General features: G+C 42.6%; 1 protein-coding gene across 1 annotated transcript in view; it reads right to left on the bottom strand.

The window, feature by feature from the left end:
- atrnl1a (attractin-like 1a) overlaps positions 1-27,423 on the bottom strand; it is a 436,027-nt gene that overhangs the window by 55,725 nt on the left and 352,879 nt on the right. Inside the window, exon 28 of the mRNA XM_056291780.1 lies at positions 6,184-6,279. Coding sequence (XP_056147755.1) covers positions 6,184-6,279 — 96 coding nt within the window. The remainder of the gene's footprint in view (positions 1-6,183; positions 6,280-27,423) is intronic.

The following is a 27,423-nucleotide window of genomic DNA, read 5'->3' as shown; positions in this document are numbered from 1 at the left end:
AGATGAGGTTCATCCTCGAGAACGAGATGGTTGTATTTTGGGGTAAAGCTTGCTCACATCTAACTACACTTTTTCATTTTTTTTTTTTGTGGATCACAGCTTCAGAAAATGGTAAGAGGGCAGCATGTTGAAATAACCTCAGTATCACATGCAAGCAGATATTTACTGAATGAATAATCATGTGGTGAGATGAGACGGGTTGACATTGACATTGAGCAGGCTTTGTGTGTGTGTGTGTGTGCTTGGCAATGTGCATGCCGGTGTGTGTATATGGGCTTGTGTGATCCTGTTAATGAAAAGCAAAGGCACACCACCTATTGTGCATGTAAGTTAATTTAACGCAAGCTCAAGGATTTTACACATAGACTCTAAACACAATCAAATTCAACTACGTTCCTTTCCTTGCAATTACGGCTTAATCGCCTTATCAAAACAGACATCACTTTTCTCTTTCAACCCCCCCCCCCCCACCCCCAGACAGTTTACACACACCAAATCTGTGTTCTGCTCCAGTAAAGACAGGTGGTGTGTTCCACTCTTTTTGTCTAAACAGGGCATGAAATAGGGAGATGATGGCTCTATTTGTTTTACCCATACACTGTTGCTCCGCATGATGTGGGACAGCATAAAATAGCAGGGCATCATGAAAAGGCTGCCTTTACCTCGTTCATTATGCAATTATGCGAGGCATTTCGTGTGGCTACGGACCAGATGTTGTGTAATTAACCTCAGTGTGAAGATAGTGTTCTGCTCCATTGTCTCTAACCTTCAGGAATGAAATGGAGACCAGGCTTGGGTGGAGATAAGCGAGGGCACATGGAAGTTTAAACACGTGTGTGCGGACCGAAATGAATGGAGAGTCGAAGCCCAACATGGTTGAGACTGAACTGAAACTAATTAACCGCCAAGTAAAGATGGTCTTCCTCACCATTGTCTCTGACCTTCAGCGACGACTGAGAGGAGATGATGTTTAGACCGGCAGGAGGTGATAAGAGAGGGGATATTCCTGGGTAGCTGTCAGCAGGATTTCTCTTTTCCTAATCTCAAACAGGTTAATGAGCGATTATTTTAGCGTCTGACGGCTTTGTGTGTTTCATGAATTTTAAAGAGAAAAGACAGGTAACTCATCTTCAAGTGTGGGCGAAGAATAAATGACCGGAGGGGTATGGCCATTTGAAACATCCATCCCTTCATCCATTATCCAAACCGCTTATCCTCCTCTCAGGGTCACAGCAATGCTGGAGCATATCCCAGCAGTCACTGGGCGGCAGGCTGGGAGACACCCTGGACAGGCCGCCAGGCCAACACAGGGCCGACACACACACACATACATCCACACCTAGGGACAATCTAGTACGGTTCATTCACCTGACCTAGATGTCTTTGGACTGTGGGAGGAAACCGGAGCACCCAGAGAAAACCCACACAGACACGGGGAGAACATGCAAACTCCACACAGAGGACGACCTGGGATGACCCCCAAGGTTGGACTACCTCAGGGCTCGAATCCAGGACTTTCTTGTCATGAGGCGACCGCGCTAACCACTGCGCCACCATGCCGCCCCCATTTGAAACAGTGACATAGTAATTTTTCTACACTTCTGGACTTGTTACAGACACTTGGGCTAGCACTCTCCTCCAGAATGAGGATGACGGTCTTTGAGTTATTCATATGCTTGTTGTACTGTATGTACAGTGGTTGCAAATGCAGAAAATCAATAAACAAAGGTTAAAATAATTGTAAAGATTGAGGAAAAATGTAAACATGAAGGACAAAACGAAATATTTACATAAGACTTGGAGCTTTGGGTTATAGTCTCCGGGCAAGTAAACCCTGCTCTGTTCCTTGCACCGGGTCTTAAGCATATTAACCAGAATATGTACCGTAATCCACAGAATGCATGTATTTAAGCCATTTAACTGTATCTAGACTGGAGCCTAAAGGGAGAGTTCAAAACATCTGAAGTATAACTGGTTGGTAGGTTTCACCTTCATGTTCATCCAACCAGTTCTTGATACTGGGCACACAACTGCCTCTTCTTATGAAAAGGCGAATGCTGAACATTTTATAAATCATCAATGAAACACACAAAACATCGCCAGTGCTTTTCAAATGAAGAAAAGCGATCACAACTCATGCCTAAAAGGAACATTTATAACATGAAATTCAGACCAAAGTGGTCCGAGTTTCTGAAAGTTTTGGACTGCATATTAACAAATGTTGCTTTCAATACAGACTTTGTATCTAGCTTGACAAATGCCCCTACAAGTTCAATTGTTTCTGTAGTCTTTTTTTTCTGACAATTTTAACCTTTTGCAAAAACAAACCTGCAGCAACATCTGTGGCTGTGCTCTACTTCAGCTTGACGGGGTAAGACAGCGATGACTTGAGGGACCAAGTTCCCGTATTGTAATACACTGCTCCAATCAGGATTATTAATGTGTTGAATTGGGTATAGTCGGGGCAATCACTTTAGCGTAGTTAAATTCGGTTTACGGGCTTCGTGTCTTCACAAGCACAAGACCCAAAGCGTGTCTTTGTGTGTGTGGCATTTTGCTCAGGGGAAGTGTTGTTTTCTCCTTGAGCTATGCCCGTTGGCATTTTAGTGACTCGCCGTGTGCCGAAGTGGGAGCAGAGGCGTGGTAGAAGGAGTGACACTGGTAATTCAGTAGCAAGCTACAATTTTGGTGTACAAATTGCAAAGTTTTGGTGCAATTTGCAATGCCTGCCTGCTCAAAACAGGTCAACAGCTCATAGCGCTTTTTTTTTCTGGGGGAATTTTTTCCTCCTATTTCTCCTCAATTGTATCCGGCCAATTACCCCACTCTTCCGAGCCATCCTGGTCACTGCTCCACCTCCTCTGCCAATCCGGGGAGGGCTGCAGACTACCACATGTCTCCTCCAATACAAGTGGAGCCGCAAGCTCTCTTCTTTTCACCTGACAGTGAGGAGTTTCACCAGGGGGACGTAGCGCATGGGAGGATCAAGCCATTCCCCCCAGTTCCCCCTACCCCCCGAACAGGTGCCCTGACCGACCAGAGGAGGCACTAGTGCAGCGACCAGGACACATACCCACATCCGGCTTTCCACCCACAGACACGGCCAACTGTGTCTGTAGGGACGCCCGACCAAGCCAGAGGTAACACGGAGATTCGAACCACTGACCCCCGTGTTGGTAGGCAATGAAATAGACCGCCACGCCACCCAGAAGCCCCAGGCACACTTGATTTTTCTGCCGTTTGCCTCACTTTAGCCGGTGGAAGCACACCCAAGGGGACCTCCATACCTTCATACTGGCGTCGGTTTCTCCTTCCTTATAGAATTAATGAATGGCTAACTACCGGGATTATACCTACCTACTAGAATTAAATGAAATAAAATGGTTCTGCCATGAAAACTAATATTTGCAGAGTGTATCCTGTTGTTCCTGACTGATAACCCAAATAAAATCTGGTTCAGATTTTCTTGGTGATTCTGCTCTTCCCACACCAGTTTCTCCAAAAGAGAAACTGTTTTTGTTTGGAAAGCTCTGGACTGCGCCCTTTTGCTTCCATCATCAGTGCTATGGTGGAGCTCACCCTCATTTTAAAGGGAAGGAAAAGAGGTGATCTGATTGGTTCATTCAACACCAGTATCTATGACACCCACTGATAATGCATTCCTCCTAATTCCATCCCGTTCCCATTATGCTGATGGTTTGACGTATTCTTCTGTCACGAAAATACCAAAATGTCCCAGTGCGCACTGTGCTTTTCAATGTTCCCACCCCCCGTTTTTCTCCCCAATTGAACTTGGGCAACTACCCCACATTTCCGAGCCATTCCGGTAGCTGCTCCACCCCCACCGCTGAACCGGGGAGGGCTGCAGACTACCACGTGCTGCCTCTGATACATGTGGAGTCGCCAGCCGCTTCTTTTCACCTGACAGTGAGGAGTTTCGCCAGGGGGACACAGCATGTCGGAGGCTCATGCTATTCCCCCCAGTCCGCCCCCTCCTCTCGTACAGGCGCCCCGACCGACCAGAGGAGGGGCTAGTGCAGTGACCAGGACACACACCCACATCCGGCTTCCCAGCCGCAGACACGGCCAATTGTGTCTGTAGGGACGCCCAACCAAGTTGGCGGTAACACAGGGGGATTCGAACCATCGATCCTTGTGTTGGTAGGCAACGGAATAGACCACTACGCTACCCAGACTCCCGTTGTCTGCGATTTGTGCCGTATGTCTTCATTCACAGATATAGGGCCCTAGGTGTGTAGTGTACAGATAAATCCCCTGTCCTCTATAGTAAAGTGAAAAGAAAAATGAAAAGAAAAATGCTTAACAGATTTGTGGAGCAGAAAACACAACTCCAAAATATCCTTGAATGGATGAAAAATGAAACGGCAAAAAAATAGAAACAACCATTGCATTACAGTGTAGAAACATTTTACCACGTTAACGAGTCCTCTTTTATTTAAGTTTCTGATATATATTTCTTTGATGAGTTCGGTCTTTATCTTGTTGCCATATGTCATAATAAAGCTATTCCAAAACATACAGATCAAAACCTTCTCTGGTCAACATGTAACGGTTTGATACTGAATCAGTATTTTTACTGGAAAGGCTTGCTGGGACTGAGTGCTCTTTTACAATATTGCCTTTAACATCCTGATAAAAGGCCACAAAGCAGCTCCCCCGGCTTGCTGGTCAGCTCAACAACACCACAGGGATAAGGTTTATTCATTAATATTCCCCACACTATGATGATTATAATGTATGACATGTATTATATATAAGAATAGCAATAATTCTACCAGACAACAATAACTATGATAATAATACAAATGGTTAGCTGGCATACTCTGTCATCCAAAGGAGTTGAATCAAGTGCAACTGGACTTGGTATATATCCGTGAAGACGTTTCGCCTCTCATCCAAGAGGCTTCCTCAGTTTGTGCCTTTCTGACTAGTTCCTTTCTGACTAGACCAAGCTAGTCAGACTAGCTTGGTCTAGTCAGAAAGGCATGAACTGAGGAAGTCTCTTGGATGAGAGGCGAAACGTCTTCACGGATATATACCAAGTCCAGTTGCACTTGATTCAACTCCTTTGTATAACCATGACCTGGATGAATGAGAACATTCACAGACATACTCTGTCAGTTTATCTTAAAGTGGCATCAGTTAACACTTTTGCTTTAACATATCATCATTAAATTAATTTTGGTTGTGTTGTGTGATGGCTGTGGGAGAATGACACAATTGTGGTTCAGATCAGTTCTCTAGAAGCCTTGTTTTCACCAAGCATTTTGTGTGCCACTGGGCTTCCTGAGAAATTCAGGGCTTGCTTTACTTTAAACAGATAAGTATAGCAATTTTACTGCACTTTGTTTGTGAACACAACAATAAGACCAGAGCAGATCATAGAACAGAGCATATTTTCTGTGACGGTCTTTTGAGATATGACATACAAATACTAAATTGTGCCAAGTAGGAAAAAAAAGCCCTTCGGTTGTATTTGCAACAGCTAACTTAAAAGACGTTGCCACTTTAAAATTCTGTGAATTTAAAGTTTCTGATGATGAATAATTTAAAAGGAAATGTTACTAAATTACATTACCGGGTTTAGCAAAAATCCCTTGGCTTGATTTCTTGAAATCATTTTGGAAAGAGTAGTAGGGTAGTCACTAATAGACTGACTCCAGTCCTAACTGCACAGATGAACTGGTCAGCCTACAAGTTCATGCAAAGCTACATTTTCCTCAAACTGTGGACACGGAGGCAAGAGCAAAAAGTCCAATGTCTTGAGACCTGTTGCTTTTCTAATCTGTTTGGAAAGTTTAAATTCGTCCTTAAATCCACACAAACAGCACACCTGCACACTCATACATAGATAGACACACACACATACAGATGTATCCACCCACGGGATGGAGCCACACAGAGGGGGCGGGGCTGCAGGGTAGTACGTGCATGTCTGCATATTCACAGCAAGAGTGTGTGTCAGCCAAAGCAGTGTGAATCTCACCATCACACCTGTTGACCAATGCTACTGTTTTTGTGGGTCACATTTGTGGGCAAATGTGACCTCTCTGAATGCGATGTATGTATGTGTGTGTGTGTGTGTGTGTGTGTGTGTGTGTGTGTGTGTGTGTGTGTGTGTGTGTGTGTGTGTGTGTGTACACGTGTTTGTGTGTGGCTGACCTGTAGCAGGTCCTCCTGATCGCCGCCCACCTCCAGCGCCACGGAAACTGAAGCAAAGGGACGGCTGGCCATCTGCTGTCGCTCCCTCATTAGTTGCTAGAGAGAGAGAGAGAGAGAGAGAGAGAGAGAGAGAGAGAGAGAGAGAGAGAGAGAGAGAGAGAGAGAGAATTTGAATTTATAACAGCTCTTTATTTAACAAGAAACAAACTTTAGAAATACCGGGATGAGAAACAGAAAGGAGACAACAGGAGGGAGGAAAAGCGGGGAGATGATGAAGACAGACAGACAGGCAGAAAAGAGAAACAGACAAGGGTCAGGGTTAAGTAAAAGGAAATGAAACCGTGTAAAAAAAGGGGAGGGAGAGCGGGAAAAGATAGACTGATTAATGGAAAGCGTTAAATACAACGCCGGACAGAGGAAGGGAGAGCGAGTGACAGAGAGCAAAAGATAGACATGGAAGGAGACAGAGTAAAACAGTGATTGGTGGAAAAGGAGAGAATGAGGGGAGGGAGGTGAGGGAGAGACATGGGGGGGGGGGCAAGAGATGGTAGATGAGAAGGCATGGGGAGGCAGCAGGCAGTAGAGGCAGCAGAGAGAGGAAGAGAAAAAGAAAAAGAGAAAGTGAAGTGAGAAATGAATTTGGGATGCGAGGAAAGAGGGGAACAATGGTGCAGATGTCCAGGCACAGCAGAGGACAGCGCAGACAGGAAGACAGAGAGTCAGAGATGGACAGTACAATGAGCGGTGGATGGGGGAGGGGGGGGGTTGAAGACAGTGGGAGAGAGTGAGGAACAGGGGGAGAGGATGAGTCGAGATGAAAGCATCAGGGGGAGTGGAGGAGAGATGAGGGCAGAAAGGAAAAAACAGGTGGCGGGTGGGGTGGGGGTGGGGAGGGAGTCAGGGGGGAGGAGAAGAGGAGGGCAGGGAAAGTTGATTAATGAGGAAATGGCAGACGAACAAAGGTATGCACCGAGGCCTACAACATCAGCATGGGATCCAAACACCCCAATGAGAACATCCACACAGACACACACACACGCAAACAAACAGAGATGTATGCAAACAAGATGCAGCCGTGCGTGATGGACACAGGTCTTTCCACCTAACCAACCACACGTGCAGAAACACAGACCAACACAGACCCATGCTGAGACAACATACATGGACCTTAACATCGACAAAAGTGGAGCGGGAGAGCGACGACAACCCCACCACTGGAGCGCCTACAGAATATGATTGGCTCAAGATCACACACATGTATCACATGTGCACACAAACATACAAAAACACACAAACTAAGTAGGAATGTGCCCACACACGCAAACAAACAGAAGTATTGACCAGACACTCGGACACAAACATGGCCGCAAACTTGTACAAACACACAAAAGAGGGTGAAACAGGAAGAAAGAGAACCAAGTCCTTCAAATAAACACGCGCATACCCCGAAAACATATCCGTTCTCCCCCCGTCTCTTTCCGCTTCAATACAGTCGTGTTAATGAGGTTTTGTTTCTACATTTGGCTCGGGGGTGGCCACCTGTTTTATGCAAAACAAACACATTTCGGGCGATTATGCGCCAAAGCTCCAATCATCAGTATGTTTGCTGTTAGGGAGGGAAATATGCCTGGTGGAGCAACACATATCTCCCAACGTCCAACGCTGGAAAAGCAGAAGGGGCGTCTGGGCTGCGGATTTAACACTTACAGGAGACAAAGCTGTTATTTGTTGACATCTCTCAAAGCACGACTTTTTCAGCTCAGATGATCACTTGGAAAGAACGAAAAAAAGAAACAAAGAAAAAGAAAGAAAAGGAAAGAAAGGAAATGGAGAAACTTAAAAATCAACACAAGAAACCCCCTCTACATGCTGATGGGACTTGCACAACGCTCCTGTAAAATACATGTGCAATAACACCATGTCTATGAATATGTTGCACTCTGACATTAACTGCTTGTCAGGTGTTATACAAGCTCGCCACTGGCTCCTCAATGCTGCTGTCAGCCTCTGTAAGCATGAATGAATACCACACCTGTAGCTACACCGGAGCACTCAGGCACTAAAGCTACGGCTACAGCTCTGCCAGTGTGGTGCCGAGCTGGGTAATGTGATGTCTTCTCTTGTTAGCTGTCAATGCTACACAAACTTAGCTTGGCTGACAGTGTGTGTTTACTAGCATACCTGCGAGCCTCCTGCTGGTGTCAGGTTAAATTTGTTAAGAGGCTGGGTGTGTGCGGCAGAGAGAGAACAAGCAAATGATGCCAAAAAAAAAAACAACAAAAAAACAAAAAAATCCCTGTGTTACAGGGATTCAGATGAGGCATTATATCACATAGAAATGTCTTGAAGCCCCTTTTGAAATGAATCATATTTCCACAATGTCTAAGCAGAGATAGAGAACATCACTCGCAAACTGATAACAAACAAAAGGAATGTCCACACTGAGGTTGAAGGATGCAAAAATCTTCCAAGTCCATGGTCCACAGTGCTGTACAAACACAAGTGCCACCGAAAAAGGTGGCCCCCCACACCCCGTGTTATGTTAGCATTATATGTTATGTTATAATATGTTATATTATGTTAGCATTACATGTTAGCATTTTACTACTTTGTTTTTTTTTATTACTTCTACTTTTTCAATCACCATTTCTTTAGCTAAGTATCCTATCTGTGTTTCTTGGCGCCTAGGATGTGTTGTTTCTGTTTTTTTGTTTTTTGGCTCGGCTGTTGTAAATGAGGTCTCTACCTCAAAATATATATCCGAGTCTAAATAAAGGTTGCATGATTTGTCACATTAAATTGATAATAAGACAGTGCTTACAGTGGAGTGCAAGCCTGCGTCTGTCTTTTTCTGTGGCTTTACATGTATGTAGCTGACTGCATCCATGTAGGACTTTTCTTGTGTTTAGGTTTGCATGTGTCTGCAAGTGTGTTAGACGAGAGCTGTGCTTCTGCATATACGTCAGGGATATTGTATCCTCACAGCTCCATCTTCCCAGAAAATACAGTGTGACGGACCGGGATACTGGTCAAGGTGACCCGGGCCAATTCCAATTCTGTGTGTGTGTGTGTGTGTGTGTGTGTGTGTGTGTGTGTGTGTGTGTGTGTGTGTGTGTGTGTGTAGCAGGCTGATAAATCAGCACAGACAGTGGGATTACATCTGAATATAAAAGGTGATGTTCACCCCACAACACTGGGTTTTAAAGCATGGTGTGTGTCTGGAGCGTGCACTGGCATGTATGTCTGTGTGTATGCATTAATACTACATCTGCATCTGTGCCCCCACATTCATTTTTATGTATGTATGCACATATAAGAGTGATCATACATGATCGTGTGCCTTTCAGTCATGTGCTGTACATTTCAGTCAAAGCACAACACAAGCATGTGTTTGTGTGCACGCATGCATTTTGGTATGAGTTTTTACGCCGCCTCTGGCAAGTCCTTGTGTGGGCTACAAGGACAAGGTAGTAGCCATCTTCTCTGTCTGCCCGTCAGCCTGTAAATCAGCCATAAAATGCTTAATTAACTCTGGTGTGCTGTAAACAAGCAGCCTTGCTAGACACCACCAACTGCTTTACTTGAGAAAAAGGAAGACGGGGAGGAAAGGAGATAGGGAAAGAGGCAGCGAGAGAGAACAGAAACAGCGGGGAAGGAATTTCTCCATATGTGCATGTGCATACATATTTGTAGGTGTATTACTGTGGCGGTGATAAAGTCAGCCTGCCCAATTCGTCTAAGTCTTCGGCGTTGACCTTTATAGCTTTTATTACTGTCTTTAATGTTAGCCAATCAAAGCTATCGTTCTGTTTAGGGGGATTTTTCCCCTCCCAAATTGTTGCGAAGGTAGGAGTGCTGGGACGGCTACAGAACAGGTCCACTGGTGCTGGTAGAGATGCTGTGTCCTTATCAAGGACAATTTTGCAGGGGTGGACACTTCGAGGCGCTCCAGCTGAGAGCACCTCCTTCTAACTCCCTAACCAATGCCTGCCCAGCTGGTGATGGAAAAGGTTCAGATTATTCTACATTTCCTTATAATTTGTCCCTGGAGAAACAGCAAAAAAAGGCCAAATGTTAAATGTAACTACATGTAACTAAATTTAACTAATATTTTATCTGAACACTCACCGATGCTTGCAGATGTGTTTTTGTCTATTTCTGTAGCCCAGAAGGGGTAAAGGTAGCCATCCATCCATCCATCCATTCCACCAGCTTCTCATTTCTCCATCCATCCATCCATCAAGCCAGCCAGACAAAAAGCCAGAGGATAAAGTAAGTGCACGACTACAATGAAGCCAATCACACCGCACATTATGCTTCACAGCCCTACCACAGTAACACCTGCAAGCTGAAATTAGGCCTATTAGTTGGATTGGCGATTTGTCGAGAAATGTGCTGTTTGCTAATTCTGTTGCACTCCTGTGAAAATGACTGGTTTCACAACACAGAGAGTGGCTTCTTTCTATTCTAGCACCCGCTAAACTCCACATTGGCTCGCTCAATAGCGATGCTTGCATGTCTGTGCATTTTTGTTTTTATCTGTGTGGGCACATGTGTGCATGTGTGAATTCAAGCCTACAACTGACAACTGCTGTTCACGGAGTACTCTGTAGCCATGATTGCTATACAAACAAACAAATAAGTGAATGAGGGAAAGCAGATAAACGGAGAGAAAATGGCTTTTTTCCCTTAAAAAAACAAGCGTGCTAATGCATTTTGGATGAAGAATATGAATAAAAGTGGGTGTGCAAAATGCACCTTGTGTCCAAAACAAATTACTGGAATAGTAATATGAGGAAACAGTAAGCAAAATCTCTCAAACTTAAACATCATGTTAACTAGAAAAATGCTTTTCCACAGAAAAAGCATGTGAATGCTGAGCTGTTGAAAGAAATCGCGGAGGGGTAGAATGAGAGGAGGAGGGGTAGAATGAGAGGAGCAGGGGTAGAATGAGAGGAGGGGTAGAATGAGAGGAGGAGGGGTAGAATGAGAGGAGCAGGGGTAGAATGAGAGGAGGGGTAGAATGAGAGGAGGTAGAATGAGAGGAGGAGGGGTATGATAGGAGGGGTAGAATAAGAGGAGGCGTAGAATGAGAGGAGGAGGGGTAGAATGAGAGGAGGGGTAGAATTAAAAGAGGGGTAGAATGGGAGGAGGAATGGTAGAATGAGAGGAGGGGTTGAATGAGAGGAGGGGTAGTGATGAAGATGGAGTGATGAAGAGGAAGGGTAGTGATGAAGATAAGGATTAGCGATGAAGAGGAAGGGTAGTGATGAAGAGGAAGGGTAGGAAGGAGGGTAAGAAGGTTGTAGGAAGGTAGGATAGCAGGGAGGTTGTAGGGAGGAAGGTAGGAAGGTTGTAGGAAGGAAGGTAGGAAAGAAGGTAAGAAGATTGTAGGAAGGTAGGAAGGCAGGAAGGAAGGTAGGTAGGTAGGAAGGAAGGAAGGTAGGAAGATTGTAGGAAGGCAGGAAGGAAGGTAGAAAGGAAGGTAAGAAGGTTGTAGGAAGGTAGGATAGCAGGGAGCTTGTAGGGAGGAAGGTAGGAAGGCTGTAGGAAGGAAGGTAGGAAGGAAGGTAAGGTTGTAGGAAGGTTGTAGGAAGGAAGGTAGGAAGCAAGGTAGGAAGGTAAGAAGGTTGTAGGAAGGAATGTAGGAAGCAAGGTAGGAAGGTTGCAGGAAGGAAGGAAGGTAGGTAGGAAGGAAGGAAGGTAGGAAGATTGTAGGAAGGTAGGAAGGCAGGAAGGAAGGTAGGAAGGAAGGTTGTAGGAAGGAAGGAAGGTAGGTAGGAAGGAAGGAAGGTAGGAAGATTGTAGGAAGGCAGGAAGGTTGTGGGAAGGAAGGTAGGAAGGAAGGTAAGAAGGTTGTAGGAAGGAAGGTAGTAAGGTTGTAGGAAGGTAGGAAAGACAGTAGGAAGCAAGGTAGGAAGGTTGTAGGAAGGAAGGAAGGTAGGTAGGAAGGAAGGTAGGAAGGTTGAAGAGGGAGGAAGAGCAGTTAAGAAGTGGCAGAAGCTGATCAAATCTACCAGGTGTTGAGAGTTGACAGTAATTAGGCTGGCAGTTGAGTTTCAAATTGACATGTGATGTCACAATAGGACTGAACATTCTAACAGGCAAAGTGTATGGCAGACTTGCTAAACTTTAGAGCTGAATTGTCCAAAAACTATAAAATATTTTTAAAATCTGAATAGGATTCTGAAAGAGCTGAATATCCTGAACTGTTTAAGCTTTAAATGGGTTTTTTTAGCTCAAAAAACGAAGGAGGAGATACAGTTCAAAGGTGATGAGGGTTTCAACCTTTCCCCATAGACTTCCATTGTTTTGAAAAAGTAGAAAAAGCTTAATATGTCTTTAAGTATAAAAGACTTCAAAAAACCGAAAGGTGAGCCTTAATGGGCTTAAAGAGATGAACATTTTGATACCTGAATGGTTTCAGTGGCTAAAAGTATGAAGGAGTAAAAGAGGAGGAAAGGTTGCAAAAGTCCCCCATTGACTCCCATTCAAAAAATGGCTGAAAAAAGTTTAATATTTCAAAAATTTCAAAAGGTATGAAAAATCTGAATGGGGAGCAATAATGTCCTTAATGAGCTGAACGTTTTGATAGTTGAATGGTTTCAGTAGCTAAAAGTATGAAGGAGCTACAAAGTGTCAAAAAATGGGCGGAAGAAAAATAAATAAATAAAGAACTGCAAAGCGATAGTGTGATTCACACTAATTAATCATTGTCACTTCTCTTGTCTTTTCAGTTCCTGCCCCTGGTTTCGCCATTAGCCAACCCCTGTATACAAGTAGCCCCCAGGTTACGAACGCCCGACTTACGAACGCCCGTACTTACGAACCGACCTCAGTAAAGCCTATATTTTGAAAAATCGAGTTACACACAATAGTTCGAACTAACGAATGGATGGACTACTTTGTGCGACGCTCAGAACACTGCGCGTTTTAGGCGGTTCGTCAGCCCGAGGAGAACAACCATCGTCGCCATTTTAAGCCGGGTCGCGTAAACATTGTTGTGTGCGTTGTGTTTTCACTTAAATTATTCGTCTGTTTACCCTCGTAATCAAAGCATAAACCCGATGCAAGTGATGGTGATGCATCGAAGAAAAGGAAAGCGATCACGACTGAAACGAAAGTGGAAATAATAAAGCGCTCAGAGCGAGGTGAAACGCTCGTCGTTTTTCTCCCGTAACCCGGTGAGACGGGGAGGCTCGGGGCTCTCGTTTCTGGGTTAGCGCTGCAGGGACAGTGGCAGGTGGGGAGTCTGAAATGTAAGACATGTTTCTTTGATCAAAGAGAGTTGAATCAGTTCATCTGGATACTATGTTGTGGCTAGCAAGACAGATGTTGAACTGCTCCGCAAAAATTACAAAACATGGAGAATCACTCGAGATGTAACAATGTTAATTTTATTGGAATTCCCGAGAGCAAAGGAAGAGATGTGGTAAAGTTTCCGGAGGAACTGATCCCAGAATTGCTTGATATAGAAGGAAAGTGTGAGATGGTGCACACAGAGCCAGCAGCCCAAGCCAGAAGACGGATACTGGCATTACTTTTGAGATCATCGGACAGGGATTTGGTGCTGCGGGTGGCGAGGAACAATGGCAAGCTGAGCTAGGGAAATAACATAATGCTCTTCCCAGACTACTCCAAGGCCACACAGATGAAGCACAGCAAATTGAAGGAGTGCAAGAAGAAGCTGCATGAACGGGAGGTAGGCTTCAAACTGCTGTATCCTGCTAAACGGAAAACTGACACCAAAGACAGAGTTAAGACTTTCGAGTGCCCTCGGAAGTCTATGGCCTTCGTAGAAGCTATGGTGTGAGTAGCTGTGGGGATGTGGGATTGTGGGGTTTAGCCTTCATTTCAATGTGGAATAGCCTACTTCTTTTTCTTTTCCCGTTATGCTTATGAATGTCAATATAAGACCCGGGTTTGGAGTAATTCACAGTAGCACATCCTGTGAGGCAGGACAGGTGGAGTCTCATAGAAGAGTCGTGGCTCATCGGTTTGCCGTAGAATGGACTTTAATGAAGGGGGGGGGGGGCTGAAATGTGCAAAGTTTAGGTTCATGGGCACATTTTTTAGTTTTGTGGGTATTTGGGGGGGTTATTGTGTTTCGTCATCACTACTGCATAATTCATATGTACCTGGTGAATAGTTGTTTTTCATTAATATGTAGGCAACCATGTCATTTAAATTGAGTTCTATGCGTATCTTCACTTGGAATGTTAATGGGTTGGGGCATCCCATCAAGAGGAAAAAGGTAATGACCAGTCTTTAGATTAACTAATGTGATGTGGTGTTACTACAAGAAACGCATATGTCTTCAGAGAATTCTGAAAAGCTTTGTCGAGGATGGGTTGGATATGTGTTTTACAGTTTGGGTTCTACTAAGAGCAAGGGGGTCATTACATTGATTAGCAAACATTTGCAGTTTAAAGGTCTCAAACAAATTAAAGATAACTCAGGAAGAGTTATTATTGTGATGGCTGAAATACAGGGGTAAAAACTTATTCTATCTAATATCTGTGCACCTAATGGCGATGATCAGACATTTTTTGTGGCTCTTGAAAGTAAGTTACAAACTGCTGGGATCCACGACATCGTTTTTTTTTTTTTTTTTTTGAAGGGGCTGTCAATCTGTTAATGGACCCCAGCCTTGACCATCATGGTTCTCTGAGGGCCTCTCTGGCACTAGAGAGGGTTTGCAAGACTTTAGGATTGGTGGACATTTTGAACCCTTCTGGAAGAGGTTATGCTTTTGTTCATCAGTGCATAAGATTTATTCTTGGATAGATTGTTTCTTAATATCCAAATCACTTATTCCCTCTGCTACGGGATGTTTAATAGGGAATATCATACTTTCAGGTCATGCATGGGTATGCTTAGACCCGCTGCCTCAATGGGAAGATGAAGTTCTTGTACTAGATGGCGTCTGAATTCATCTCTTACAGGAACCAGCAAATATAGAGTGGTTAAGGACAGAGCTAAAAGATCATTTAGAGACTAACTGCCCCTCTGTGTTGTCTGCTGGTGTGGCATTTGAGGCCCCTAAGGCTGTTCTTAGGAGGCGTATTAACCAACATACTCCGTTTTGAATAAGGGTTCTGCTAGAATTGGAAAGTAACATTAAATGTGCCGAAAGAGCTGAAGTGACAAATGTTCCATAACGGACTGAGAGAACTGCCTCAACTAAAATATCAATACAACAATATACTATCCCAGAAGGTCCCATTTAATTAATTCAGGGCAAGACAAACTTATTTTGAGTCAGGGGACAAGGCAGAGGAGCTATTTGCCAGATACATAAAACAGAGAGAGTCGGCTTCCACCATTCCTGCTGTTAGGTCCTTGACTGGTGATGTATTTACTGCAACTCTAGATATTAAGACTTTTAAAGAACTTAACATTGATCTTTATAGCTCAACGTCCACCTCTAATGATAAAGACATTTGCGCTTTTTTAGAGCTACTAGGGCTACCTAAATTGACAGAAGAGAAAAAATAATTTCTTGATTCAGATATAACTATGGAGGAACTTATAGAGGTAATTCATGCTTTGCCTGCAGGTAAGGTGCCAGGGCCTGATGGGTTCACTGCCAAGTTTTTCGAGAGCTTTGCATCAGAGCTAGCTCCATCTCTGTTAGAGGTGTATACAGAGGCATTAGAGAGGGGTGCACTGCCGCCTACTCTGAGCCAGGCACTGTTTAGTCTTGTGATTGTAAGAGTTACCACCCAATTTTTTTTTTAAAATTCAGATGGATGTTAAAATAATTTCCAAAATCCTAGCCAACCAATTAAATAGGGTAATTACATCTCTAATCCATACTGACCAGGTGGGGTTTATTCATGGTCATAGCTCATCAGATAATAGAAGACGTTTCATTGTTATCATGTGGTTGGTAGTGGAGGTCCAGTCCCTGGTAGCTGCTAGTTCTCTGGATGCTGAAAAGTCATTTGATATGGTTGAATGGGTCTATTGATTCAAAATTCTGAGAGTATATGGGGTTGGCAGCACCTTTCTAAAGTGGATTCAGTTATTATATAAGCATTCTGAGGCTGCAGTGGGCTCATTTCTGAATACTTTGCACTTGGGGGGGGGGTCAAAATAGGGCTCGCCCCTCTTTCCTTTGTTGTTTTGTTTATCTATAGTGCCTTTAGCGGCTGCCATAAGGAGGGAGATTGACTTCTCCGGTGTCTTGGCAGTTGGAGCAGTGCATAAATGTATGCTTTATGCAGATGATATATTACTATGTGTGTCCGACCCTGGTAGAGCGATACCTTGTCTCCTCAGGATTTCTTTTTCAAAATTTTCAGGGTATAGGGTGAATTTGTCCAAGTCAGTAGCACTCCCTTTAACAGCCTTCCAACCAGGAGCATTTCAGTGGCCCTAGCAAGGTATCAGATACCTAGGCATCCTATTCCCCCCTCAGATGAAAGACCTGGTTAAAGTTGATTTTGATTCATTATTACATAAAATCTCTTGTGATATTAATAGATGGGTGGCTCTTAAGTTGTCTCTGGCTGGGAAGGTTAATGTCATAAAAAGCACACCCAATAATTGCCCACCTAAAATTAATGTGGACTGAAGTTGCCCAGATGTTTAACTTGGATCTGTATCTAAACGTCTCCAAGTATTTGGATGAATTCAAAGTTTTGCATTGATAAATCCCAATTTTGTTAGACGGATTGGCTGGAAAAGGGCATTGATATATTGGGTGATCTATATCACAATGGGTTCTTGAAATCTTTTGAGGACTTTGTACAACAATTTGGAATTCTCAGGTCTCATTTCTTTAGATATCTGCAACTTTGTCATTTGCTATTGGGGATCTTGGATGGATCTAGTACACAAGCTCCCAAAGCTGCGGAGTTTTTAGATAAAGTATTAATGAGCTATGGGAAAGGTCATAATGTGTCTGTGTATTATTCCATAACGATTCAGGGCCTAGGTAATGGGGGTTATCAGCTCTCAAGAAGACATGGGGAAGGAATCTGAACCTGACATTGGATGATAAGGATTGGGATAGGACTTGCAAGAACATCAAAACAATGTCAACAGATGCAAGGGTATACCTCATTCAATTTCAGATTATGCATCACTTCTACTGGACTCCCTCCAAATTATTTGGACTTGGGTTAAGAGACACGCCAAACTGCTGGCGATGCAAGTCTGAGGACAGCCACCTTATGCATGTTCCTGTAACAAAGTTCATGAATTTTGGGCAATGATATATGATAATTACTGAGATATTTCTGAGACCCAAATTCTGCTCAGCCCAAGACTATTTGTTTTAGGTGATGGATCAGTCTTTATGGGAGGAGACAAACACATTAGAAGTTGGGTCCAAACTAGTATTGATGGGCAGACAGATTCTTCTCAGGGGATGGAAGACTGAAGGGGTGCCTTCATTCCAAGAATGGGCTGCCGAGATGACAATAGTGACAGCATTTGAAAAGATGTTTTATAAACGGTATATATATATATAATATGAGAAAATGGGGTAAATACTTAAGGAGGGCTCCCTGATTTTGATTTTGGCTATACTCTGTGGAGAGACCCATGTATTGTGTTTAGTGTCTTAATCTATGCATGGACAAAAAAAATGTTTTTTTTTTGGTTTTGTTTTGTTCGAAATATCTGTGTCCAATGCATATGACGGAAGTCAGTTATGTTGACAACCAAGGTCAATTTGCCAGATACATAAAACAGTCGGCTTCCACCATTCCTGCTGTGGTGTGACAAGTTGTGGGGTTTGTATATTTTGTGATGCACATTATTTTGTATTTTGTTTAAGATATGATAAAATGCTAATCAGACAAAACAGATTACTTCTCAGCCTGCATTTCTGACCCAATATCCTCTGGTGGGTATACACGTTATGCAACACCATGATCTAGTTCATCTGTAGGCTGGCTGGATGGCTTAATCCAGTGGTTCTCAACCTTTTTGGGGTCCTGGACCCCCTGCGTATTTTTGATCTACCCTGAGGACCCCTCCACCTGATCTTGGGGGAGGGGGGTTGCAATTTGATAGAAACAGTAGAAACTGCATTTTAAATTGCATTATAGCATTTATTCACTCTTTGGGGCAAAAATAAGAGCTTTCAGTTGTAACTTAGATATAGTTAACAAAACAGAATTATTATGCAGTAACTTTCAGATATATGTAACAAAACAGAATATGTATTCAGTAACTTTCAGATATATGTAACAACAGAATTTTTATGCAGTAACTTTTAACAATGCAAACGGGAGTGAGATCTCTTATTAAAATACAATAAATTACACTTGTGAAACAGATGTAATTAGAGAAAAAAGTCCTGTTTCCCTTTATAGTTTAGGTAGATAAAGGTCTCAGTCACATTTGAGTAAAATAATCCCATTTCTATAAATGTCATAGGATCTTTTTTTAAAATATATTTTATTTTCACGGACCCCTTGCAATTACACCACGGACCACTAGGGGTCCGCGGACCCCCGGTTGAGAAACACTGGCTTAATCAATGCCTCCGACAGCTTCTTGGGCCTGATGAATATTTTAATCAGTGATGAGAGAGAAACAGTGAACAAGGTCTGATCAGAACCTAATAACTTTACCTGTTTCCTCCTAAAGGCATAGATACAGAGACTGGCTAGGATGGGCTATGGGTTCCATAGTTACTGCTGCTTCTTGTGTACTGAAATGTAATAGGCTTTAAATATGCCTTATACAAAATGCATGGGTCAACTCACTCTAAGTTTAGAGAAGTGGCTTAGCAGTGGAAGTTCAAACGTGAATCCCAAATATAGATGAAATGTCCTAAATTGTGGGGCCATTGGAAATGGTGATAGAGCAGGACTGCGGAGCTATCATGGTTGTCAATGAAATCTGAAATGTTCCTACTCATATTTCTGGGTTCTTCAGCTCAAATCTCCACATTGGCTTTGGCTGGACTGGTCACCAGTGGATTTAGAGTTACTGATGAGCATCACAAATTCTATGACCAGGATGGGCATGATGTAATCAATTACATGATTAAATTTGGTCTTGGTCAGTATTTTAGCTGTGTGCTCCATATACAAAGGCAACTATTAAAACAGAAAAAAAGATGTAAAAGGTGGCTGTATTTGTACATTTTATGATTCATACCTGAAAAGGAAAAAAAGAGTTCATTCTAATTCTAAATTCAGTTACACATTATGTGACACCACAAAATTAGTCATCTGTTCAGTTCAAATGAAAGAGGTTAAATGTATTTATGTGCCTAAACAAATCCCAGTTTTGTTTCTCTGGTTCTTAACTTTCACAGAAAAAAATGGTCAAAATGACCACATGGGAATGTCCACCAATCCGTTATCTGAACCACTTATCCTGCTCTCAGGGTCGCGGGGATGCTGGATGCTGGAGCCTATTCTAGCAGTCGCCGGGCGGCAGGTGGGGAGACACCCTGGATAAGCTGCCAGGCCATCACAGGGCCAACACACACACACACACACACACACACACACACACACACACACACACACACACACACACACACACATACACATTCATACCTAAGGACAATTTAGTACGGCCAATTCACCTAACTTACATGTTTTTGGACTGTGGGAGGAAACCGGCGCCCCCGGATGAAACCCACGCAGACATGGGGAGAACATGCAAACTCCATACAGAGGACGACCCGGGATGACCCACCAAGGTTGGACTATCCCGGGGCTCGAACCCAGGACCTTCTTGCTGTGAGGTGAGCACGCTAACTGCTGCACCACCATGCCGCCCCACATTGGAATGTCTACAGGAATAAATCTTTACAGACTGAACTTTACTACTTTTAAGGCAGACTCAATCAAATACCAGCTGTAAAAGAACAAATTCAATTAAAGATTGTCTTCTTAGAAAGTCTGTCTCACTGGTCAAATTCATGCTATCTTGACCAATGTTTGTCAATTTACACAAAAAACGTAGTGCATTGCTCATCAGTTGGTACTAAGCTCAAAATAATAAACATGTTTATGACTGTCTGTAAATAGGATTTTGTTACAATACTCATTACATAACTTCTCTAATACACCCCAAAAATGAGCATACCGCTCTTATCTTAAATACTGGCGTAACTCCATTGTATCACCACTGTGTTTTTGGCTTAATAAGCGGTGTAACCTGTGTTGATGTCAAATGTTCTTGTCACCCTTGTCAAAATCCTCACCTCTGGAGCAAGCCAAGTTGGAGATCACAATCTTAGCTGTTTTTCCCCTCCTTATCGTCTAAGCCATTTCATATGGAACAGATTAGTTCAAGGATAAGTGACTGAGTAAGTGTCTGAGTCAGCCGAAAGAGGGACTTGACTAATTGTGTTGAAGACAAATTGGAGGACAGGGCGAAAACACCATTATCTTATTAATTCATTCTCAGACTAATGTAACACACTGGAAAAATAAGCATCCAATACTGTTATAAAATAATTCAACAAAAATCCACGTTTCCTTTTATTTAATCTTTGTGTTAGATATCTTAAAATGATATAAGCCCCAGTCATTCTTGTTAAAATTTCACAGTGTCGTTAATATTTCCAAGTGCAATTATAGCGCCGTTTCCTGTTCCGTCCAGAAATTGCAGAATTTGCTATATCACTTTGATACAAAGCAGACAGAGAAACAATACAGAAAAGTACAACATTGATTACAAGAACACAATTCAAATTTCAACATAACATTCGAGACCAATGCGTGGTGTTGAATCTTATAATAGTGGATCAACAAATGAGTTGTCCACGGACGATGCAGTTGCAGAAACATTACCTGTTAGAATATGCACTAGCTTAACAGGCTAATCAGTGCTAGATAGCTAAGTAGGTTAATTACGTTGCTTTTCACACAAAGAAATGTGACGGTTTTATATGGAGAAATACAGATTTACCACATCTATTAGTATGTCTTTTGTGTTTGGATTAAGAAGAAAAAAATATTTTTTTTGCAATGTCATTTCAATATTTTATTAGTTTTTTGCACAATTAATTCTTAATGGGGTTAATTTAATTTAATAATAAACAATTGATTTTCTAATGATTAAATACTATTGTATTTGTACTGATTCTGTGTTACATTTTAGTTAAAAAAACCTTTTACTATGCCAGCTATGTTGTTTAAATGTAAACCAATAAAAATAAGGTTACAAGTTTCAAAAAAAGTGAAAGATGTTTCTAATTTGAAATAAACTATTTGATATATTGAAAAAAAAAGAATTTTATTTGGTCACACAAGTAAATAATTGTTTATGTATATCAAGGTAAAATAATTTGTTTAAATTATCATACCAGATACCAGATGCATATAGGTTATTCCTGTTGTGCTATGCAGGCTAGGTTTTTACCCAGCCTGGTACCATCAGGTAGAACCTTTTAGAAACAAGTCGGATTCCCTTGGACCTGGGTTTGGCAAGCCATCCATCCATCCATTATCTAAACTGCTTATCCTGCTCTCAGGGTTGCGGGGATGCTGGCCACTGAACTAAATCATTTTACCTGTAGCAAAGGCTAAATCTTCATCACCATATCAGGTGGTGTGGTAGAACTAAGACCACAGACACTGATTGAAACACCTGACATTTTTATTTAACTTTGTTTTGAGGGTACACCCAGGTTAGAGAGAGCCACTAGTTGAAAGACATTGGACAAACATTTACTTTTATTTTATCTAGTGTGAATTTCATTCTATTTTCTTTAAACATTTCAATACGTTTTATTACTATTTTCATGAGAACGGTATTCTGACTCCTTTGTTGGGGCCCGGTTTCTATTCATTTGAACTCTACTTGTAGCTTAATACTTAGAGTGAGGGTTAGAAAGCAGGGGTGAGATAACGTTAGTTTAGCAAGCCCCCCTCCACTTATTCCTGCTCCCTCTGCAGTGAACACGGACAAGAGAAGTCACAACCATAAGTTATGTGTCCTTTAAAGGAAGCAAAACATATTTTTGTAAACTGCAAAGACTTTTCAGTTGTTATTGAGTAATGCACTCAGCAGTTATTACTTTTTCCACTGATGAGTAATGTAACAAATTACAATATCAATTTCAGCATTGATATAACAGTTATCGCGAAAAAATAAATTATATTTTTTGAAATTATTTTTCATCATCCTATCGGCATATTAGGCAACCCAGCCCGTTAGCAGGTAAGTACATGTTAGGTTCATTAGAGAAAATAACACAAAAACTCAACAATGCTCAAACACGCCTCCGAAAGCAGATGCAAATACAACAAGAATCTTCATAAACAGGCTCTAATACAAGGAAGACATAGTCCCTTATTCTTGTCTGTCGATGAGCTCAGCAATGTCAAAACACAAATTTGTTGAAACCCTGCTATGCAGTCCACAACAATACACACACAGTACACACATACACACATATGCACACAAAGACTCCTCACATAGACATACACTAGTGATGCGTGGGTTGATTCACAGTTTGGATGACCTGCAGTTTTACCTGTTGTACCCTCAGATGCAGGTAAAAAACAAAGGTGGTGAAGTTTGTGCAAGTTTGGGCAGGTTGCAGCAGGATCAGTTTTATGCAGAGAAAAATATATATTTTTAGAATATCAATATAAATAAATGTGTAATTAATGTCCCTGAGCTAACTAGGCTGTTTTCATTTAAATAATTCATCCTGACCTGTATAGACCTGCCTAAGCAACCTATGCATGCACAACATGCACAGTGTTTAATTAGTTGTAAAAATGGCAGCAGACTGAGACGTCGTTTCCATTTTTTCTGCCATTCCAATAACACAATAATTTACAGTTACACTATGTGTTTATAGTTTCAGGCCAACTTTGCAATCGGCAGAATGAATTTACAGTCAACTTGCTCCGGATGCACTGATTTATTTCAATTCCATTATGCATTGAGAACACTACCATTTTAGAGCAAAAAAAAACAAAAAACAAACAAGCAGTTTTGATGAACATTTGATGAACATAAGTCAGGTGAATTGGTCATACTAAATTGTCCCTAGGTATGAATGTGTGTGTGTGTGTGTGTGTGTGTGTGTGTGTGTGTGTGTGTGTGTGTGTGTGTGTGTGTGTGTTAGTGTGCCCCGTGATGGCCTGACGGTCTGTCCAGGGTGTCTCCCCGCCTGCTGCCCCATGACTTGACTGTTGGAATAGACTCCAGCATCTCAGTGACTGTCATTTGCTGCAAACGTTGCATCAGTTGCTCGCTCCTGCAGTTTTCTCCTCTATAACATCAGGAGGATTCGCCCATTCCTCACCGACGAGACGGCACAGGTGCTCATCCAGGCTCTGGTCATCTCCCGGCTGGACTACGGCAACTCCCTCCTTGCTGGTGCCCCGGCGTCGGCCATCAGAGCTCTGGAGCTTGTTCAGAAAGCTGCAGCTCGTCTGGTGTTCAACCGCCCTAAGTTCTCCCACACAACTCCCCTTCTCATGTCCCTACACTGGCTCCCAGTAGCTGCTCACATCCAATTTAAGACTCTGGTGCTAGCCTACAGGGCAGTGAAAGGAACAGCTCCTTCCTATCTCCAGGCCATGGTCAAGCCCTACACCCCCGCTCGAGCACTTCGCTCTGCTGCCTCGGGACACCTGGTTGTCCTGTCGCTCCGAGGCCCTTGCTGCCGATCGACCCGGTCACGGCTCTTTTCTGTCCTGGCCCCACAGTGGTGGAATGAACTCCCCACTGATGTCAGGACAGCGGAGTCGCTGCCCATCTTTCGGTGCAGGTTGAAAACTCACATCTTTAAGAACTACTACCCTGTTACTTGCACTTAGCACTTATTGTATTCACTCATTTAAAAAGCAAAAAAAATTTCTCTTTCTTGCACTTTTACTTTAGCTCTGGTTTTGCTCTTAGAAGCTTGTTTAGATGCACTTATGACCTCCGATGACTAGTAGTTCTCCTGATTTCCTACGTTAAATGCACTTACTGTAAGTCGCTTTGGATAAAAGTGTTGGCTAAATGACTGTAATGTAATGCAATAGGCGGTTCAAGTAATGGAGATATATATATATATATATATATATATATATATATATATATATATATTTTTTTTTGTATGTTGCACCGTTGCACCGTTGCACCTCTCCCTTCCCCATTGGACATTGTGCACGTGATGTGCATGACGAGGCAGTAAATGGTATGTTCTTTCCTCGAGTAGTAGTGTTGTAGTACTTGAGATCGGTCTTGGTCTCTCGAGACCACTTTTTAAGGGTCTCGGTCTCGTCTCGGAATCGAAGGCATTTTTACTCGGTCTTGTCTCGGTCTCGGACTGGGCGAACTCGGGATTTTTGATCAAGACCGGTGGAGACCGGGCCAGCACTGCGATAACAGAGAAAAGAAGAATGCAGCTGCTGCCTTCCCGGTGTCACACACTCTTTGTGACACCCGGAGTGACACGCCCCCTGTACAGAGTGGATCAAGACGACTGGAGACGCTGCGCCCCCGGGAAACCCGCCATGAAAAATGTCGGCAAACTCAACCATCATTAAGTTTGGTTTGCAAAACCATAAGGACTTTATCTGTAAAAGGACATGCAAGTGAAAACACTCCGCAGTGTGCAAATTCTGCGGTGCACAACTCACAGAAACCGCCGGGACAACGTCAAGCTTTTATCGGCACATTGAGAGGAAGCATAAAGACAGGTAAATTAACCATTAAAGTAGCTACACTGGGAAAGTTAAAATCTGAAAATTTCAACACCCCATCCTAAGACATTGAGCCAAAATAAGCTCTTTTCTTCCCACGATCGTTTTTTTGCTAACTTTCAGAGCACCGAGTGTATATTACAGCCAAGTTAGCTTGCATAGCATTGTCAAAAGCAAGATAACAGAATAACAAACAATGAACTCGCCAGGTATTAGTCGAGCCCTCAGTCGCCAGAAATTAGTCGAGCCCCCAGGCGTTACTTGGGAGGTTCTTATGCAACACAAACATTGTTCACTACACCAGTAAATGCAGTAAATGGGTTGAACTTTAGATGCGACCATCGGGAGATATTTCTAGTCTACAGCATCCTCCATGTTGGTGCTTCGGCTGCAGAAATTAGATCGTTTGGCTCAACAATGAGCCAGAAAGCTAACGCTGTGCTAGCTAGTTCAAAGTCGATAACACTGAATGAGTATGGTTAATCAAATTTGTTTGATAAAAAATATTGTAAAAAAACATTAAAAAGCACATTTTAAGACAATAAAAACTCAGTAAGGGTAATGTTAAAAAAATGTAAAAGCTTGTTTAAAAGCAGTAATTTAAAGTGACATTTAATTTCATTCATTTTAAAAAAGTGAATATATAGTGATGCATGATGTCTCTCTGGCTTCTATAATTTGTTGCTTGTTTGCACTAAGCACATGCCTGTTAGAGATGTAATGTTTGAATCTTCTGAGAATTCTCTCTTGGTATTGGTGGGACTTAATCATTTTAATTCCTCCTCAATTTCAGGTTCCTGGAGTACAAGGCTGGACAACAGGCAGATGCTACACAGCCAGCTATGGCATCCTTTGCCCAGAAAGTGCAGATCTACAGTCTCCATTCCCCAAGGCAGCAAGCCATCAGCGATGCCATTGTCAAAGATTTGATAATTGGGTGTTGCCTGCCACTGTCCTTTGTGGAAAATGAACATTTTAAACACTTTCTTGAGATTGTAGATAACAAGTACACACCAGTCTCTAGGAGAACAATTTGTGAGAAACACATACCAGTTTTGGTAAAGAAAGTTAAGGAGACTGTTCTTGAGAAGCTGGAGAAAAGCTCAACAGTGTCCTTAACTACTGATATCTGGTCTGATCATAGACTGCGTTCCTTCCTTGGAGTAACTGCTCATGTGTGCAACAAGTCAAATGAATCCTATGCCCTTGAATCCTACTTGCTGGACTGTAGACGTTTCACAGGCAAACATAGTGGAGAGCGAATTTCTTCTGCCTTTGAGGAGATCACCGACGAATATGGTATCCGTCAGAAGATAAGTTATATTGTCACAGACAATGCTGCCAATATGAAGTGTGCTTTTAAAGTTCAGATGCTACAACAGCAGTCAGATGACAGTGAGAGTGAGGAAGAGAATCTAGATGATGAGCACCTGTGGGAGGACATGAATTCTGTGGAGGACACAGAGCTACTCTGGTCATCAGGTGAGCGTCTTTCTTGTTTTGCTCACTCCCTGCAGTTAGTTGTGAATGACGGCATGAAGGAAGTTAAAGCCATCTCTCGCAGCATTGCCAAAACATCATGCTTCTCAACTCTGTTACACAGCAGCTCACAGTTCAAAGACAAATTTGAGGCTGCATTTGACTCTACGAAGACTATTCCTGCTGCAAACAACACTCGCTGGAACGGCACTTTCAAACAAGTGCAGGCCCTCACAGCTCTGGACCATAAAGCTCTGACTGAAATGTGCAGCAAGGACTATGAAGAAGTGGTATTCAGCACTCGTGAGTGGAACCAGCTTAAAGAGCTGACTTCAGTTCTCGCACCATTCTCAGAGGCAACAGACATGACAGAGGGAGAGAAATCCGTTACCATTAGCATGGTTGTTCCGACTGTTCTGGACCTGCATACACACCTTGTGAAGATGGGGGAGACACGAGTACAGTGTTGGCCATTAGTAAAGGCCCTCCGTCAGTCTCTGATTAAAAGATTCAGTGGAATCTTTGGCAAAACAAATATGACTAAAGACAGTGGGGGACAGGAACCTTTCAGCCATAATGTGTATTTTTTAGCTACAATGCTTGATCCATAGTTTGGATTAAGCTGGATGGATCTGGATGTTACTAATGGGCTAAATGTAACGCCACTCATGAAGTTTAGAGATGAGCTGAAGAAAACACTGACAGGTATACACACATACATTTTACATCAAGAGAAAAATATTGTGAGAGAAGTTTATTATTTGATACCTGCAGACACTGTATATCCTTTAATCGAACCTGTTTTTTTTTCCCATTTGCTTGTGTTTTTCAGACACTTAGATCGCTGAGGTTGAAAACTTGATGGACTGTGAAGGTAGTGCAATGGACTACGGAGCCAGAAATGGAGAGTCACCTGGTGATTCACCTCCAGTCAAATGCCCACGCCTTCTTTCTCGTTACAAGGCTCACAAAAAGTGCAGCACAGGCAAGATACAAGTATCAGGGCACAGATAAGTAAATACTTTGATGCCATACAGGATACTGAAACTGATGATGCACTTGTCTTCTGGGACAAACACCATGACAGATTTCCACAACTCCACAACTTGGCACTGAAGGTGTTGTC

Source organism: Lampris incognitus, chromosome 13 (assembly GCF_029633865.1).
Source record: "Lampris incognitus isolate fLamInc1 chromosome 13, fLamInc1.hap2, whole genome shotgun sequence".
Taxonomy (NCBI): Eukaryota; Metazoa; Chordata; class Actinopteri; order Lampriformes; family Lampridae; genus Lampris; species Lampris incognitus.
Note: the sequence above shows the minus strand (reverse complement) of the source record. Positions and strands in the feature narration are given on the sequence as shown.